The sequence below is a fragment of the Talaromyces amestolkiae genome (assembly GCF_001896365.1).
Source record: "Talaromyces amestolkiae strain CIB chromosome Unknown scaffold20.1, whole genome shotgun sequence".
Taxonomy (NCBI): Eukaryota; Fungi; Ascomycota; class Eurotiomycetes; order Eurotiales; family Trichocomaceae; genus Talaromyces; species Talaromyces amestolkiae.
In genome coordinates, this window is record NW_024468056.1 from 498731 (window position 1) to 517999 (window position 19269).

General features: G+C 47.9%; 6 protein-coding genes across 6 annotated transcripts; 1 reads left to right on the forward strand and 5 right to left on the reverse strand.

Annotated features, from left to right (window-relative positions):
* Positions 1-63: 63 nt before the first annotated feature.
* On the reverse strand, positions 64-3714 carry BHQ10_008733 (uncharacterized protein; the record flags this gene model as incomplete). Its single annotated transcript, XM_040881571.1, has 3 exons — positions 64-171; positions 231-3286; positions 3345-3714. 3 exons carry the CDS (start codon positions 3712-3714, stop codon positions 64-66), a joined length of 3534 nt encoding a protein of 1177 aa, XP_040737235.1.
* Positions 3715-4527: 813 nt separating this feature from the next.
* Positions 4528-6144, reverse strand: BHQ10_008734 (uncharacterized protein; the record flags this gene model as incomplete). Its single annotated transcript, XM_040881572.1, has 1 exon — positions 4528-6144. One exon carries the CDS (start codon positions 6142-6144, stop codon positions 4528-4530), a length of 1617 nt encoding a protein of 538 aa, XP_040737236.1.
* Positions 6145-7488: 1344 nt separating this feature from the next.
* BHQ10_008735 (uncharacterized protein) lies at positions 7489-8523 on the forward strand (the record flags this gene model as incomplete). Its single annotated transcript, XM_040881573.1, has 1 exon — positions 7489-8523. The coding sequence occupies one exon, from the start codon at positions 7489-7491 to the stop codon at positions 8521-8523; it is 1035 nt and encodes a 344-aa protein (XP_040737237.1).
* A 367-nt stretch (positions 8524-8890) lies between these two features.
* BHQ10_008736 (uncharacterized protein) lies at positions 8891-10089 on the reverse strand (the record flags this gene model as incomplete). Its single annotated transcript, XM_040881574.1, has 2 exons — positions 8891-9904; positions 9961-10089. 2 exons carry the CDS (start codon positions 10087-10089, stop codon positions 8891-8893), a joined length of 1143 nt encoding a protein of 380 aa, XP_040737238.1.
* A 359-nt stretch (positions 10090-10448) lies between these two features.
* BHQ10_008737 (uncharacterized protein) lies at positions 10449-12044 on the reverse strand (the record flags this gene model as incomplete). The annotated part of the gene is made up of 3 exons (XM_040881575.1): positions 10449-10600; positions 10656-11792; positions 11840-12044. The coding sequence occupies 3 exons, from the start codon at positions 12042-12044 to the stop codon at positions 10449-10451; spliced, it is 1494 nt and encodes a 497-aa protein (XP_040737239.1).
* Positions 12045-16178: 4134 nt separating this feature from the next.
* BHQ10_008738 (uncharacterized protein) lies at positions 16179-17768 on the reverse strand (the record flags this gene model as incomplete). Its single annotated transcript, XM_040881576.1, has 2 exons — positions 16179-16467; positions 16528-17768. 2 exons carry the CDS (start codon positions 17766-17768, stop codon positions 16179-16181), a joined length of 1530 nt encoding a protein of 509 aa, XP_040737240.1.
* Between the last annotated feature and the right edge of the window lie 1501 nt (positions 17769-19269).

A 19269-nucleotide genomic window follows, 5' to 3' on the forward strand; every position in this document is an offset into this window, starting at 1 on the left:
ACATTATAAAACGAAATTTTAACAGATAAACAAAGACTAGGACAAAAGCAAATAGACTAGTTTTTACATCATTTTACCACCTGCAAAATCAGACCAGCTTCGGACCTCGGAGGGAATGCCTTCTTCCCGGGGGAGTTTTTCATTCATGCATTGAGCGAAGAGGACGGCGGTCTATTCATCATTAGTAAATTCTCATTAAACCTCATATAACGAAAAGAAAGGGGAAATACCTTTGGCTCCATAAACAACGGCACACCGAAGTCAACTGCGTTACGGCGCATGACATAATCCTCGTCCAACAAAGTCTTGCCACGGTGCTTGGCCAAGTTGAACACACCACGAATATCATACTTCTGGAATACCTCGCGGAGAGCACGTTTGTCTTCCTTGGGGAATTCGATAACTTCGATGCTAATCGGGGTCTTGGCACGGCTCTCCAATGCAGCCTTGACTTCAGGGCTGGCGGCATAGAGCTTGTACTTCAAGGGTTGCAAGTAATCCACAATCTGGGACAGGGAATCGAGGTAGTCACCACCGAACAAGAGACCCTCGCCGATTTGAGGCAAGCGGAAGTTCATGGTGGATTGCAAAGAAGCCCAGTAGGCTTCGACAAGGTCTTTACCGAAACATGCGATTTCACCGGTACTGGCCATCTCGACACCCAAGAAGGGGTCGGCGCCGGCAAGACGGGTCCAGGAGAATTGGGGCACCTTGGTAGCGACGTAGTCACGTTTGGTGGTCATAAGGTCAACGGGCTCGGGAACGTCACGGCCAACGAGAGCCTTGGTAGCGACGTCGATGAAGTTGGTACCAAGGACTTTGCTGACGAAGGGGAATGAACGGGAAGCACGCAAATTACATTCAATGACCTTCAACAGAGGCTCACCACCTTCGGGGTTTTCGGCCTTGATGATTTGCATGTTGAAGGGTCCGGTGATGTTCCAGGCCTTGGCGACCTTTTCGGCAATAACCTTGACGCGGTCCATGACGGGCTGCTCGAGGGACGTAGGGGGAAGGACAAGAGTGGCATCACCAGAGTGCACACCGGCGTTTTCGACGTGCTCACTGACAGCGTGGAGAATCAACTTTCCGTTAGAACCGACGGCATCAACGTCAATTTCTTGAGCACCTTCGATAAACTTGGTAATGACGACGGGGTGGTCAGGAGAGACGGAGCTGGCGTTGAGGAGCTTCTCCTTGAGCTCATCCTGGCTGTAGATAACGCTCATGGCGGCACCAGACAGGACGTAACTGGGGCGGACAAGAACGGGGTATCCAACAGTGTCGGCAAACTTCTCGGCTTCAGCGACAGAAGTAAGTTCCTTCCAGGCAGGCTGGTCAACACCGATGCTATCTAGAATCTGAGAGAACTTGTGGCGATCTTCAGCCTTGTCGATATCAGCGGGGTCGGTACCAAGAATATGAGCGCCACCCTTTTCTTGCAAGCGGAGAGCAATGTTCTGAGGCAATTGACCGCCGACAGAGACAACGACACCGCTAGCGTTCTCCAACTCGTAGATATCCATAACACGTTCGTAACTGAGTTCCTCAAAGTAGAGTTTGTCAGCAGTGTCGAAATCGGTAGAGTATGTCTCCGGGTTGTAGTTGATCATGACAGTCTTCTTGCCCATGTTTCTCAAAGACAAGGTAGCGTTGACGGCACACCAATCGAACTCGACGGAGCTACCGATACGGTAGACACCACTACCGAGAATGATAGTACCGTGGTCATCAAAAGTGACATCGTGAGAAGACGCGTTGTATGTAGTGTAGAGGTAGTTGGTATCGGCAGGGAATTCGGCAGCAAGAGTATCAATCTTCTTGACCCAGGGACGGATACCGAAGCTCAATCGACGGGCACGAACATCGTCTTCGGTAGATCCAACGCACATAGCAATCTGCTTATCGGAGAAACCAAGCTTCTTGGACTTCATGAGGATTTCCTTCTTGAGACCAAAGAGGCTGCCAATTTCCTTGAGTTCGTTCTGGCAGTCGACAATGTTCTGGAGCTTGTACAAGAACCACTTGTCGATCTTGGTCAGATCATGTACCTTTTCAACGGAGTAGTTCTCGTGAAGCATAGCCTGACCGACAGCCAGCCACCGGCGGTCAGTTGGGTTTCGCAGAGTCTCATCGAGGTCCTCAAAGTGGTCACCCTGGAAGCCGACAAATCGGGGGTCAACTTGACGAATAGCCTTTTGAAAGGATTCTTCAAAGGTGCGACCAATAGCCATGACCTCACCGACAGACTTCATAGCACTGCCAATATCACGCTTGACGTGCTGGAACTTGCTCAAATCCCATCGGGGAATCTTGGTGACAATGTAATCCAGACTGGGCTCGAAGTTGGCGGTGGTGGTCTTGGTGACGGCATTTGGCAATTCGGGCAAAGAGTGTCCCAAGCCAATCTTGGCCGCAGTGTAGGCCAAGGGGTAACCAGTAGCCTTGGAAGCTAAAGCGGAAGAACGAGACAAACGGGCATTGACCTCGATAACTCGGTAGTCAAGACCATCGGGTTGCAGAGCATACTGGACATTGCACTCTCCGACAACACCAAGATGGCGGACAATCTTGATAGCAGCGGTACGGAGCATGTGGTATTCTTCATCGGAGAGGGTCTGACTGGGGGCAACGACGATACTGTCACCGGTGTGGATTCCAAGAGGGTCGAAGTTCTCCATGTTGCAGACGGTAATACAGTTGTTCTTTGCATCACGAACGACTTCATATTCAACCTCCTTCCAGCCCTTGAGCGACTTCTCGACCAGAATCTGAGGCGCAAGACTGAGCGAGCGGGAAGACAAGTTCTTCAATTCCTCGCGATTGTTGGCGAAACCAGAACCGAGACCACCCAAAGCGTAAGCAGACCGAACAATGATAGGGTAACCAATCTGGTCAGCAGCTTCCAGCGCGTCATCGACAGTGTTGCAAGCAATAGACTCTGCAATGGGGATGCTGATTTCATTCAAGGCTTTGGCGAACAGGTCACGGTCCTCACTGGTCTCCAAAGTACGAACACTAGTTCCCAACACTCGGACACCGTATCGCTCAAAGATACCCATGCGGTTCATCTGAACACCCAAGTTGAGAGCGGTCTGACCGCCAAAACTCAGGAAAATACCATCAGGCTGCTCGCGCTCAATCACGTGAGTTACGTATTCGGGGGTGACTGGGAGATAGTATACTTCGTCGGCCAACTTGTGGTCGGTCTGGATAGTTGCGATGTTGGGGTTGATCAGCACGGACTTGACGCCGGCCTCTTTGAGAGCTTTTAGAGCTTGGGAACCTGGGAAAGTCAGTACTCATTTTCGTTACTGTAAGTTGCTGCAAAGTGAATGACTCACCAGAATAATCAAACTCTCCAGCCTGTCCAATACTCAAACCACCACTACCGATAACCAACACCTTCTTGACATCGACTAAGTCAGGCGACGAGTTCACCGCTCCGCTGGCCATATACGCTTCTGCGGACGGGGGCGCCTCGGAAGCCAATTTGTGCAGGCAACTGGAGAACAATCGCAGTTGTTGTGATCGAGAAGATGACGCATAAAGGGCATTTTGTTTCAGGCGGAGGGCAGCTGAGGTGACGGAGCAAGAAGAGGTAGGGATTTTGGTAGAGAAGGAGCGGAGAGAGGCTGCGCGTGAGGAGTCAAGGAGACATCGCTGTCGGAGGATGGAGGCTGCCTGCTGCCCGCAGCGAGCAGAGAGAGCCATTGCGCAATGCGCAGCTATTGTCGATTAGTGTCTCTTGTTTGATTGTCAATTGGTGTCTCAGCAGGACTCGTGAGTCAGGTGTCAACACAGCGTACAATCCAATGCAATTGACTTCAATGCGATGCGACAAAGTACGACCCAAGAGAAGAGAGACTCACATTAAATCCAATGTATGAGTCAGACGGTCTGTGCCAAGTCGCGAGGAAAGAAAAATCGCTATCTCAGTTGGAGGTCGAGTCACTCAGGCAGTTTGAAAAGTGCAGAAAATGGACTGCTGTGATTTGATTCGATCCGCGCCTCCGATAAGAGCTCCGGTGTGCGGACCCTAAACCCAAAAAAAAAATTGCTGGGATTTTTTCTCTCCGCTCCGCCAGTTGCTCCCTACGACTCGTACTAACCAGCGTGTGACTCAAAGCCTCGATGACGACTTGGCTTGCCTCGACGGCTAGTGCAGATTCTTTATTGGGGAAACTGTGGGAAAACTTTTTTGCAATTGAGTTCAAATGTTGGTGATATCCCCGCTCGAGTGCTCCCGTGTCCTACTCAACAGACTCAATTCTTTTACATATATCTAGGTAGTCAACGAAGTCAATTGAAATCTTTGTTCTAATATTCTGATGACATAGCCGATAGTCCCCACGAGTTCTTAAATGTAATGGCGTTACTACATCGATAATTAATATGGAGAAGTGAACCATCGGAATGTCTCCGCTTTGCATCCTTGGGCGAAGTCCGAGGCCTAGTCTAGTAGCTACTGTATCTAGATCGCTGTTCTGCCCCCCACGACTTTTATGTCGAACACGGAAGTGTCTTCTATTCAATCCCAACTCGCCCATCAAGTGCAGACCACGGTCCTTTTGTTGTCTCTATCTTTTCATTCCGCTTCACTCTAGCCTTGCGAGGCTGGACTTCGGCCGTCCAAATATCACTCTCTTGCTGAGCCGGATCACCCTTGTCCTCGTTACGAACGCTCTGTTCTTGATGCAAGATATTGTAAATCTGTTGCAGCTGCTCAGAAGCCGTGTCTGCCATCTCAGCTCCATGCTCGATTCTTTGTTGTATATAATCGCTGTCACTAGACCTGGCCGCCTCGGCAGCAAACGCCCATGCTTGAGCGCGCTCCACAATCTCATCTTGTTTTCCTGCCTTGTGATCCTTTGATATTCCAGTCGAAGCAGTAGGCGTGATGTGTCTGAATTTCGGCTGGCGTGCTAGAATAGGATATTCGGGTAGCAGATGACTTTCCTGACTCAGTCGATCCATCGTATGTTTGAGATTGGTTTTCTCTTTCGCCAACATGCCGATCAAGTACGAGCGATGCAAAGCCATTGATTTTTGGTACTTGGACGCAGGTAGAATGTGCTCTGATACGTTCCGGAATACGTCAATTGATCCCCATTCCTCTATATTTTCGTTCTTACCTGCGACTTCTGAAGCCTTCTGAGCCGGAGGTATGTTCGCTGCACTTTTCGACGGTTGAGACAGACCCGACAGTGCGTCGAGCAAGGACTGACGCGCCTTGACATATGCAACATATTGTTCTTGAATTCGGGTTTTGTATCCAGCAACCGCCAGCTGTACCGTTTCAGCGCTCGTTGTACCATTGTCATACTCTAGCTGGTTCATGGTATCATCCTCCGTATTAGTGATGGCTAGTTTTTCCTCGACCCACTGGACAAGCTCATCGCGTGTTCTCTGCAGTGCAAGGAATTTGCGACCAACGGCATCACTGGCAGGACGTGTTGATGCCTGTAAATCATGCAATTGTTTGAGCAAATGCTGCTCCCTAGCAAGCTTCGCCTTGGCTCGGACCACAGTCTTCTCCAATTTCGATATCAATGCTTGTACGTTATCACTTGACCCTTTCGTCCACCCGTTTCTTTCTATCATAAGCCCGTCCAGGCGGAGATGATGTCTTGAACCGTCTTCCGTTGGCGGTTCAGACGTCGCAGCCCATTCCTTCAAGTGAATATCGAATAGCTGTAGTCTCTCGTATCGGCGGCGTTCACGAAGTAGATCGAAGTAATGGCTAAACACTTCTTGACTGGGGGTAGTGCTGGGAACAGAATTCGAGTCTGCAGGTGACTTGCTGACAGTCTTTCTAGACGTGATCCGATCGAACAGATCATTGTATTCACTTTTCACAGCAAGATTCTCCTGCAATGCTTTTAAATATTCCTTTCGCACACCAGTCACCTCGGACGGTATACGTTTGACACTGGTATTCGCGTGATTTGGAACGACGAGGGACAGATGCGAGGCGGGGTTGGTGACATGGCTCTGGTCGCTGCCGTCATTATCATCCCAGACAATGTGAGATTGCAGGTGGAGAGTCAAAGCCTGGCGAATGCGGAGGACGTCATGACGAGATCGAAGATAGGGAGCTAGTGGTTTGGCAGACGGTGGGATGCTGTCTTCAACCTGAGTCATGTTGGCGTCCCATGCTTGTCTCCAGCTTGTCGTCGACCTATTGTGAATGATTGTGATGGAATTTCCTGTTCAAGTTAGCCGGGGACCTGTATGATTATGTAATGCGAGATATGACCCACGTGACCCATCTAGCCCGTTTCGTCTCAATGGCCAGACTAAGAACAGACGTACACTATGCCCGTTATGTAGTGGATGACTTATAGATCTAAGCTTCTAAAGCCTTAGTTTCAATTCTATTGTCTGATCTCAGATGCGCATCAGCATCTCCGGCCTTGTGGCGGCGAGGCGTTCGGTGATTGCTGTACTAGTTATATGTATATGACTCTGACTAAAGTATGCACTCCGTAGTGCGACGTGGAAAAAAGGAGGATGCGCTGTCGGTGAAAGTTGGAAAAAGAAATTGCAGTGCCAGCTGTCTGGTCTCGATGTTGGATGATTGGATGGAATTGGTCGATTTTTCTCGATAAAATACCGGTTTGACCTGACGATGCCAAGTTTACCATGGGACAGCACGTATCGTACGCGGTCAAAACGTGCCAACAGACCGGATAAGGTTTGTGATTCATGATTTTTGTTGATTTGCGGTCGCTGATTGGTCTACGAGATGCCCATTGCCAGGAACGGACGTCTAATTGGCCAATTGGTCCTTTCTACTGAAAGTCGAAACATACATAATACGTACGTAGTATAATTCTATTATGTGCTATGCTGTCTCCTCTCCAGAAACTATAGCTCTCTAGAGATTATAGAAGATAGAAGTTGCAGAGACATCTCAGTAGCGCAATACGACTCTGTACTACCATCACACACTCTACCGCGTAGTATATGGACTATTGATTCTGCATGCACGTGCATCGATTGCACGATAGGCGATCTCTACTATGTACGCTTGATCTTGCGGCGTCAGACAATTAAATTAACGGAGCGAGTTCGAATGATGCCGCCAGTCCCGCGCCCAATCACAGCCACACCCCACCAGCTAGCCCATCGTGAAGCAGGATTTAGCCATCTTTTCTTTCGTTCTTATTTACTTTCTATGTTGTAGTATTTAGTTTCTGGTATATCTTTTCGTCCATCCTTCCTCTCACTCCGTCCATTCCATCTGTCATTCTTATTCTGTCATACTGTCTACCTTCCGAACTCAGCCCGTTGAACCGCCGCATCGGGATCGTGCACATCCGCTCCGAGACCCTCACATTCCAATTGCATCGTCCATAATAAGAGACCGAGCATATATCATTGCCAACTCCACGGTTTCTTGCATATCGACCCATTCTTATTATTCAATTATCAATACCACCGCCCGGTTGTTGAGCCGACTCGATCCGATCTGTCTAAGCCGACATGGCCGCAATCACCGAACGCTTCCAAGGCTTACGCCGTCCAGGCGCCTCACTTCTCAAAAAGACCCTCCCCTCGCGACCAGACGAGCCAGTCCTCGCGCGCAAAGCTGTTCCTCCGCCAAAAGTTGTTGTTGAGCAGCCTGTGGCCGTTATTTCGCCAACGGCTTCGAGCACCGCCAGTACAACCCCCGTACAGCCACAAGCACAACTCAAGGGTCTCCCACCGACCCCATCTCCTTCATATCCTGTGCCAACCTCATCCTTGCCGCCTACTCCGTCTGCATCCTCGGTGTCGTCACCTGCTTCTGTCGCGACGACGATTCCTGCGCCTTCACCACAATTCCAACCACAGTCGCAACCGCAGTTTCAGTCGCAGTCGCAATTCCAGCAGTCGCAGCCTCAATCCCCTCCAGCGCAACCACAAACACAACAAACACGTCCGCCACGAACGACATCTCTCAACAGTCCCCAGAACAACCCCTACCAAGACCGCCGCCCGCCTCAACACCGCCAAATCACCAACCTACAGCCCAACCAACCCCGACCCAACCTCAGCCCTAATGGATCTTCAGCTCAATCAAAACGACCCATTAGCGAAGCCCCCTCAATTTCCCAATTCATTCCAGACCCCGAACCAGAGCCCGAACTACCCGACTCAGAGCAAGAACCAGACCTGATCCTCGACAACCAGTCCAGCAACTCCAGCGGCAAAACGCCATCCACAAACAGCAGTGACACCAGCATCATCTCCCCCGGCCTAAAGCAGTTCCCGGATGGCTACATCCCACCTATCCCCGAACCCATGGTCATTCCGCCACTGACGAACGTGCATTTCGGCTGTTTCCACTCCCATGCCTCGATGCCCGCGACGAGTAATGTCTGGTATGCGACGGCGTGTATGACGTGCAAGAAAGTGGACCAGGAGGTCAGGCATCGATGCACGTTTTGCTGCATGCGTATTTGTGCGGCTTGTTTTGAGGGGTTGAGAAAGTGCAAGAATAGGGATTTGAGGGAGTTGATGGGCAATTTGTCTTGACCTTTCCTTCTTCTTCATTTGCTAGGTTAATTATCTGGGTGAGCGATAGGCGTTTTATGCTCTAGATAAGCTGTGGGTTCTGTTTATGCATCCTTGTCTTCCCATCTACTACACTGTTCGACGTAATACATTGTTTTGTTTGTTTCGTTGATTTGTCATGCCTATACATCGTTGATGTCATTTCGGGTTCTTTACACTCATGGAATATACCCTGTTTGTTGTTTATCGTTCGTATATCAAGAATAATATCATTTGATCCATTTCTAGCTTTGACAAACACGGACTCATGTAGCGTAAGATTGCTGGGCATAGGGTATATCTATTCTATAAGTACATACATCATAAGTCATAATTTTTCGGAATGGGATCAATCATGATCCTCCTCCGTGATGCCAGGACAACCCTCCATCTCCGCAGAGTCGTACCGATACTTGCACCAGAAACAATACCAATATTTTTCTCGCATATAAATCACCAGCCTCGACAACTTCTCCGAGCTGGGTAACGCATTAAACTCATTCAACTCCGCGTCCTCCTCAGCCTCCTCATCAGGATCAAGGGTCTGCTCCACAAACGCGATACCATCCCCCTCTTTCGGGTCCTGCTGTATAGCATGCGGCTCATCCTCGTCATCCTCGGAGTTAAATTTCGGTAATCTCGGCTTCGGGAAATGGGACCTCGTCTCTGACATCGACGACAACGAATCCTCAAATATCATCCGAACCATCTTCTCCCTTTCGCGTTCGAGACGTTCATGCACAAGTCCCCTGTACAACACATTCACCTCCTTTAGTGGTCTCCCTTTCCTCCCTTTTACTTTCTCCCCCTCCTCTTTGGCAGTCATATCATCAACCTCCAACTTCTCCAAAACCTTCTGCGCACCAACCACCAGGCCTTCAGCCCTCCTCTCCTCCCTCTCAGCGCGCATCCGATCCCGATACTCGCCTTCGTCTGCTTTGGCCTTTTTGTTCACGTGATCCGTCTCCTTTCGGAATTTGCGCTTCTTCTCACTATCTAATCCGATTCCGCCGCGGTCTTCTTTTACGATTAGCCTCAAAGGTTCGGCGCGGGATTGGATCCAGGCTGTGTTTTCGTTTGATTCGTTTAATGTGTTCGGTTCTGAATCGTCCGTATCCTCTTGCCCATTCTCTCCAGCTTTTGTATCAGATAGCACCGCAGGTTCAGGTGCAGGTTCAGGTGCAAATGCAGGAGGGGGCGACCTCCGCCCCAACCTATCCCCCGCTTTAAATCCCAATTTCGCCATCATCTGAAACCCCTTATTCGAGGGATGCAGCACGCTTTCGTTCAGCGCATTTTCGCGGCGTGCGGCTTCGGCAGCTGCCCGTTCGGCCTTGGAGGGGATACGAGCTTTTGCTTCTGACTACACCGCGAGATCAGTACTAATGATTCTTGCGATATGGAGGAGGAAAGGCTGACCTCACGCTGCTTCCGGAGCTTGCGCTGCGTGAGCGTTTCGCGTTGTTGGGTCGCGGGTTCTTGGATGATCATTGACATGTAATCATCTTCGTCGTCATCATTATCTGCAGTCTTGTGATTTGGCGGCATGATGTTTGGATGACTGTCCAGTGTCGCGTGAGAATGCGTAGTTCTGCGGGGTTGGGGGAGGAGAAAGTTGGGGTAAAAAGTCATCTGTGATGAAATTCTGATTTCTATGAGCCTTGAGGGAGGTACCCACCTGCGCTAATCCGCAGACGGATTAGGGTCGACTTCCTGAATAGGAAAACAGCTGTAAATAGCGTCAATTATCTTGTTTTGGAAATTATTATGAATTTTGAGTTTTGGGACGACTTGAAATTAGCCTTAAGTAACCTATATTAGCTGGCTGGGCTGGCTAATTTGCGTCTTATCAAAGCGGATCGTAGCCCTAACTCCATGCCCTAATCATTTCCCCTTAAAAAAAGTGTCTATAGCTTCGCCTTCAGAATGCCATTCTCTGTATACAGCTGCTGCGGCAAATCTCTTTCCAGAATCGTCGTATCAACATAACTCGGATTCAACTGATCCAGCCGCGTCACACCGGTCAGTCGCATGGTTGTCTCGATTTCTTCTCTCAGGACTATTCATCGTCAGCTCACGTCGTCAAATCGAAGTACAGATATAGAAAGAAATACTTTTTATAACTCGCTCAACACCCTCCGTCCCATACGCTCCAAGGGCATACATAAACGGTCTTCCCATCGCAACACCCTTCGCGCCCAGTGCAATAGCTTTGACAATATCCGCTCCCCGTCTGATTCCTCCATCAAGATAAAACTCCGCTTTGTCGAGAAGATGAGGTGCAAATTTTCTAATTTCTAGCAATGTGCGTATAGCGCTTGGTGCATCGTCACATTGTCTTCCGCCATGGTTACTCAGATAAATCACACTGACCCCTGCTTCTTCAACGGCCATCACAGCATCTTCCACGGTCTGAATACCCTTTATCGCAAAAGGGCCATTAACCGTATTCCTCGCCCACAGTTCTTTCAGTCGTTTCACCTCTGTCCAGTCGAGTGTGCACGAATGGTGACCCCTGAGCACAGACAGAGTCGGATCATCGAATTGTCTAATCCATTTCGCTGTATCGATTATTTTCCTGCTGTCTGTCCACTCCCTCTCCGCGAGGTGCCGCTCTGCTTCTTCCCGTTTTGAGACTACCGCCGAATCGACTGTGAGCACGAGCGCTTTGAACCCTAGATCGATCGCAGTCTGGATTCGTGCGTCGGTTTCGGCGGGGTCGATGGCTGCATATAGCTGAAAAAACAGACATCCATCTACAGCTCCCTTGTCGAGTTTCAAAGTTTGTGTTTCCTCACCCAGAACCTTGGCCAGATCAACATGACTAATCGAGCTCACCGTACTCGTGCAATACGGTATCCCCGCCCTCGCAACCCCTCTCACAATACAATACTCCCCTTCCGGATGCGCCATCTTCGCCCTCGCAGCCGGCGCAACAAAAAACGGCAGCGCAGACCGCTGGCCCATTATGGTCTGCGTCATATCCACTCGCTGCACATTCCGGAGTACTCTGGGCCTCAGGATTATCTTGGTCCAGTCGACGCGGTTGTTTCGTTCAGCGCCCAGGTTGTCGCTTGCGGAGTGGAAGTAGGCCCATGCGTCTCGCGGTAGAGATTTGGAGGCAGCGAGTTCGATGTCGTTGACCGATAGGCACATTGATATTGGTATAGGATCTTTTCCTTCCGCCCTGTTGGATTGGGATTTGGTTGGTTTGATGATTGTCGTTGGGTCTACGTCGCCGAGGTGTTTATCTACAGACCTTCAGCATTGATTTTCTTTTTCGAAGGGTTGAAGATACCTTCTGTAAGCGCCCCCTCAATCGTCCCCTCAGCATGAATTTTGTCATATTCCTCTGTAGCATCCTTACCGGCATACCGAAGAATGGCCTCTGCGCCGCCAGGATGCCGATCTATATACTTCGTAACATCGTATGCTTTCCCGTGGACAATGACCCAGCACGAGTCTCTGGAATTGTGTTTTGCAACTTCGGCGCCGTCAAGCATTTTTGACCCCTAACTCTTTTTATTTTGTGTGGGTAGTTGAGTAGTTGAAGTGGTTGTGGAAAATTTCGAGGTAGTCAATAAGCCAACTGGATATTTATCCGTCATCTAAGTTACCGACTGTCGTTCTTATCGGTGTACTTAAATGATGCTACTGACGCTAAAAGTGACGAGCTTCCTCATTTTGCGGGGGTAGCTCGGGGGGAACTCCGAGGTACGACCCACGACCCCAGCTAGAACTATGCATGATTGTTTGGGTATATTAACAATATTGTTCTAGTGTTTTCTATTCAGATCAATGTCCCTAATATCTCATAATACGCTCAATCCAGAGCTCATGTCGTCAAAAAGGGAGTGCAACCTTTCGTCAAACAGCAGACCAGACCACACTATATCCGACAAAAGCCGTTTATACTCGCTCAAGGACATAATTCCAAGCCGGGCAAGCTCAATTCCAAGCCACCGGTGAAGAAATCCTCCTTTTCCATGTGAGTAAGACAACATCAATCTCTCTTCTATAGCTCCGATCGTCAACAACCATATCCTAAGCGACGGATCGATTACTGTATCGCCATGATCTTCCATCAACCCCATCATCGCCTCAGATAAATTCTGTAGGTGCATATCAACAATCACAGGACTGATCCCAGACCGTCGCCGAAACTCGGCTAGATACAGTAACGCGCCTGATCGGACGCATGCCCCTATAGAGAGAGGGGAGTCTACGCGTGCTGAAGGCGAAAGAAACATTCGTACGATGGGGTTGACTAGACGGTCGATTTCGATGGGAGTAATGATTTCCCATAGTTTGTTTCCCAAGGTGGAGTGTAGGAGATTGAGTCTAGTGTTCGTTAATCGTAGAGCTGTGAAGGCATCGATGAGGGGATCGGAGATGTCGGTGATCATTAGGCAGCTCGGTATATGTGATACATTTGAGTCGTGAGTAATTGCAATAGTTTCATGCGCCAGATTGAACATCGGTGAGGCGTCAAGGTCATATGAACCAATTCCATCAACCCTGAAGTGTCTTCAGTAGGCGCAATCCAAGAATCAACAGATGGGCACTAACCATTCAACAAGAGCCATCAACCTCGAATTCAACGAAAACCCTTTGATTTCAAATATCTGCACTATAGCAGCCATATGTAACCTCCACACATCCATATCCAGACACAAATGCGCGTAACAAGCCAATGACACAATCGCCGCGACCAATTCCTCAACACATCCTCCCCCTCCTCCTCCTTCATCACTACCCCGAGTAATGTCCAAACTCAGCCTCACGAAAGCCAACGTCTTCGCATGACCCGCCAACACAATCTCATTCAGAACCGAAGGAAGAGGAGGGTTCCCGTCCTGGATGTGGCTTGTTTCTCGCTGCCAATTGAGAAGATGTTTGGCGTATGTGGCTAGCATCTGGTCAAAGGCTGATGCGTTGCCGATTGTGCTCGGAAACCATTTGTCGCGGTAGATGCGGAGATAGGAGGGGATGAAGTCGGAGAACACTCATAAAATATTAGATATGTATTCGGGTTTGAGGTAAAGACCTAGGGTACCTACTGTGGGACAGGATGAGGCGTGCATTGCTTTCTAGTGGTGTGGGATATCCCAATCCGATGCCCAGGGACGAAGGTATGGAAGTATATAATGATCCAGCAACTTGGTAATCCCCTTTATGAAGTTTGTTAATCTGATCCGAGGACGACTCTTTTGTTTGTCCTAGAGCAATCTGCTCGTCTGTTCTCTCATTTAATATACGACTCTGGTGTACTTTCTTCCGCCTCGAGAATCCTATCTCCCGCATAACTCGCCGTTTTACCTGCGACTGTAGAGCTTTGGATGGACGATTGCATGTCGGTGAAGTTGTGATGAAAAGCCACGTGCCGTCTGGTTTCTCTTTGATCGGCATTCTCTTAAGCCTTCAAATATTGATTCAATACACATATATTGATGTATATATGAAGGTAATGCGTAGATATAGGTATCATGTCGAAGGTATAAGGTTGGTTGGATGGACTAATTACTAGGCAATCCGCTTGCGCTCGGATGATATCATTCTTTGTCCGGTCAGTCTAAGGGCTAAAATTCAGACAACAAGCTGATCTCTGATTCCCCCGACATCGCAAGATAATAATAAATGTCAAAATAAAGACGTACAGCTCATCGCATAACAAAAAGATAACGTGGCGGGCAGAAATTCTGCAAAAAATAAGGGGCTAACTGGGAATCGAACCCAGGACCACTCCCACCCTAAGGGAGTATCGTACCACTAGACCATCAGCCCATGTTATTGTAAGAGTGAACCGGGTTTGCCAATATATTCTAGATTATTACATCAATCATAATTCAGTGAAGCATAGCCCTCGATTTATGCTTAATAGGCGCAGGCTCTAGGCCTAGAACCCGCCGGACGGGCCTAATAAATGCCCCGAAACCGGCGGTGGATTTAGGCGCCTTCCGAGGCTACTAACAAATTCTCCCGGTAAGGGGGTGCATAAAAGGGCGTCTTGTATCTACAACACATCTTTTCAGTGGGTGAAATAAATTAAATCCCTAGAATATTATCTTTGGTGGTTTCCACAGATTCACTCGGAGAAAAATAATACATAAATGCATGTTATATAGACAGCAAATTCGAATATACATATGATCCAACCAGAATCTCGTTGCACAAAGCTACTAAGTCGGGCGAAGTGACAAGGATAATGTGCAGGACTATTCCGTCTTCTCCTCTCCAATATATGCGCTCTTGTCTAAGTCCTACCCATAACTATTGAGTATGGTACCTTCACCGTCAATCCGAACGACAATGTCCTCCAACGAAAAATCTAGAGTTCCTAGGTACCAAAAGAAGGTAATTGCTAACCAAGCTACTAGGAGAGTAGTGTAGATAATGTAGTATTTCCATCCGATGCCATCAACGACAATGGGACTAAAGAAAGTGTTGAAGATGAAGGCCACAATGCAGGATATCCATATTTATGAGACCCCTTGAGCGAAGTCGGTGAGTCCAGATTTCGGCGGGGTAGGAGATTAATAAAGGGGTTCTGCAATATTGACTTTTAGTAAAATTTATGGCCTAAAGATACAGGGAGTTGGATGGCGAGGGAAGATCCCACGTACAAGCGATATCATCAAAATAAAATGAAGATGGATGGCACAAATGCAATTTCAGTGGGGTTAACGAATGAACGAGTGAGTCCGTAATGATAACGTAGGTTCCCAACATGATGGCATTGCTTCGAGGCCAAATGCTTTGAAGTCTTGTGCTCTGGTTTCATCGATCAGAGTGTGATTGACATCATAGTCTCCAGCACAAGTGATATTGAAAGCTTTAAAGAATACGCTGCAGCGTGCTCCTCGTGGGTCGTCTCTGTTTCTGGATCACACTGGAGCTACTCACCCGACGTTCTCTATCTCTGAGACAAAGGAGTGAAAGGATGTAGAATTTTTGCAGAACGAGGGGGGTGTTCTCTACGCAGATTTAGACCTAGATCATGACATCCAAGGCAAACAATACCATGATGTTGTGGTTAGATATCAGAGACTCGGTGTTTTCCAACTTCAGTTCAGCCGGATTCGGGCAGAATCTGTTGTATTTACGCATGAGGGACTCGCAAAAGAAGGACAAGCCCACTGGAGAGATATGAGCGTGGTCACAACATAATTATCATTGTTAGTGAATCTAATATTTTAGATGTTTCTTCCGCTTCATGGCACAATTCATTAGATATATAACACAGCACTGGTATTCTAAAGTCGCTACACGGTTGTTGTACTGGGGAGTAGAATATGATATATGATGCGTATAGCCTTGTTCAATGGCATGAACCGTAATTATAATTATGTCTCTCATTTTTCTGTATATGTGTTGTGTCAGAATTCATTCTGACACCAATAAATCTTAAGCCCTAATCCCCGTCGTAACCACTTTCCAGCTCACATGTGATTGATAATGTCAAAAATTGACCCGCCGTCAACATGGGCTGATGGTCTAGTGGTACGATACTCCCTTAGGGTGGGAGTGGTCCTGGGTTCGATTCCCAGTTAGCCCCTTGCTTTTTGCCAAATTTCGCTATCTGGTAAATTTTTTCTTGGATTCCGGGTGGACTGAATCTTTGGTCATCGAGCACAGTCTTAGTTTTCGTCACTAGTTGCATGAGTCTCCAGAAAAACCGCATACGCAACCGCAATTCCGCATCCCACGCTGGCCAGACCAACGGATGTATACAGAGCAGCCCTATATCCTTCTAGTACCTGGTTTCCGTCATAATTCACCTGAGCTTCGACAGTACCGGCGATTCCAAGACCGATCGCAATAGAATAGTTGATTACAGTATTCACGAGCGATGCCGAAACTCCCTGATCTCTGGCAGGAACTGTATCGCTGAGAATAGTCGCCGACGCTGGGAATGAAATGTCCATACTGCCGAGCATTAGATTCGACTACTTCTTAGAGAAGTAGGATAACAACGTGCTTGCTTACCCCCATGCCATGACCACAAAGGACCAAAAAGTATTAAACCAGTACGATTGATCCACCGGCGCGAACGCTTGGAGTATACAACCAACGAGAAATGCACCACACGCAATCGTCATTAACCAACCATGAGGCACAACATTCATCAACCTCGGCGTTGCGATAGCTGCCACAATCCCTGATATTGCCCCAGGCGCAAATTGTGCTGCAGAGTCCAAGGCTGAAACATGTCGAAATCGTTGAATGATTCGGAATGTGTAGTAGAACCATACGCCGAAACTACTCCAGCCAAGGCCCGTTGTGAGTAGAACTGCTGTGACGTGTCGGTTGAATATGGTAATGTTCAGTATAGGTTCGATTTTGACTTTTCGTTCGTGCAATGCAAATGCGAAGAGACAGATGAAGCCGAGAATGAGCAGCGTATAGACGTATGGTGTTCGCCATCCGTCGATAGGGGCTTGATTCCACGATACGTTGAGAAGCAGTAGACCGGATACGCCTAGTATGGCCCCGATCCAGTCGATTCGTCTTTCCGTATCGGTCTCTTTGTCTTGATTTGGTGGTAGGTCCTGCGGAATCACCCAGACCGCGACTAAAGCATTGACGAAACAACCAACTGAATACATCCACATTACCCACGGCCACCATACGTATTGTGCAAATACAGATCCAATAGCGCCCGCCGTCGAAGTACCCAGGGGCGCTGCAAGTGCAAAGATTGAAAATATCAGTTTCTTCGTCTTGCTCTCTGGCGGGTAGGTTCGACCCGCTATAGCCAGTGCATTCGGCAACAAAAGTGCAGGTCCAATTCCCTGAAAACCACGTACAATATCGAAGAAAATAGAGGAAGAAGTGAGGGCGCTACAACCACCAATTATAGACCATATACCAAACCACGTCCACCCTATTATTAAGACTGTTTTTGAGCCGTAGACATCGCCTAGTTTGCCTGCAATGAGGATGAATGTACCGACTGTGAGACTATATGCGCCAACGTGCCATGTCATTTGTCGCTCTGCACTTGTGGTTGAGTCTTGGTTGAATGTTTGTCCGACGAGGGTTAGAGGGATGAGGATGTAGCCGAATGCTCCTTGAACGAAGAATTGAGTTGAACAGAGGGAAGTGATGAAGAGAATCTCTTTGAGTCTCCCTGTAGGTGGCTTCTGAAAGCTGTCCTTTTGAGGGCGGAGGAGGATGCCAGGTTCAACGTCCACTGCCTGTGGAGGTGTACAATGATTGCCGTTCATAATTGCTGTCCTTGGACCTCAATCACGAAGAATTAGTAGGTGATGAATATTATATTGAACAACCGAAGATACAACAAAATGTAATAGACATTATATATTCCTCGATACCTCTATACCACAAGACTCAAAACGTCACTCTTGGACTGGCTCTGACAGTGCATGAAGATCTACGTCCAAATCGGGTAATTGGTGTTTCGTACACCATTGACCGAATCCAGGTTAGCGTTGCTAGCTGGCCAACCACCGATGCCTTTCGCACTGGACTAGGGCTAGAAGCGTAGAACTTGTATAAACATGGGAGATGTCGAACAATGATTCATAAAGCTGAACAAAGTGACCGGGTTTTCCGTGGATGTCAAGACTTAGTCCTACATCAAGTGCACAAGTAACTTTTGACCAAGGCACTTAGGTACGCATGTCATTATCTACAATCGATTCGTCCTACACTATAATCCTGCCTTATGATTCTGCTAATGATAATTATCTCGACTAGTCGCACACAGAGAGTTTAAATCAAATAAACCTAGATTTCCTTGTTCAACAAAGCCCAATGACTTTATCAGATTCGGATCAAACATCCATTCGTTCAATTGCTCATTCTCAGTAAAAGTGCTGAGCGAAATAGCTTGATCTCTCCCATAATCCGTATTCTGGTAATGATGCTGGTACTGAGGTTGGGACTGTCGCCGTTGAATTTCGAGTCGGTAGGGAAACGAGGATCGTTCGGAAAAAGCATCAGGGGGTTGAATTTTCACTATTTCCACCGGGAAAATGTCTGTTCTTTCTCTCCCGTAACCTATCATAAGGTTTGGTTCATCAGCTAAACTGAGGAGGAACTTGATGAGGATATGAAAGTTTAGTATTGGGTCGTTTCTGAGAATTTCACTAATATTTACCAGTGTCGTTCTTGGAAGTGTGGCGAGATACGGACGTAACCGCGATAATTTGGATGCAAATGCGACTGTATAGAAATTATTTCTAGAGTTATTCTAATCTCTGATAAAGGATTTCTTCACTGCAGTAGGTGATCTCATCTGTACATGTCAGCATCAAAGTTGAAATGCGTTGGAGACTTCTACTTAAACAATCTCAAGGAATGCATGTGTTCAATGCTATTACTCAATAACAAAACGACGTGGAGCGCTATCATTAGCGAGATTTCTGCACGAAAAACGCCATAGGGAATACTAATGCATATGGATATCGGCTCATTTTTCCTATACCTATGAAGTGGCAATGAGGCCCTTGTCTACCGCGTACCCTAGCTATAGCAAGCTGTCCTACAGCTCTAGCGTGAACTTTCATCCTGTACCATATGATTACCTTGCTTCAGTCGACACTGTGGCCGTTCAATACTAGGCAGAATAGAGTAAACAGGATTGCAGTGTTTTACATGGAATTTAGTAGCGGTGGAAAGGCGATAGTCACCATCATGTGAAGAACTTAAAGTAACAAAAGTCGCTGTTGGTGCATTCATGGGAACAATGACATGATTGGGGCG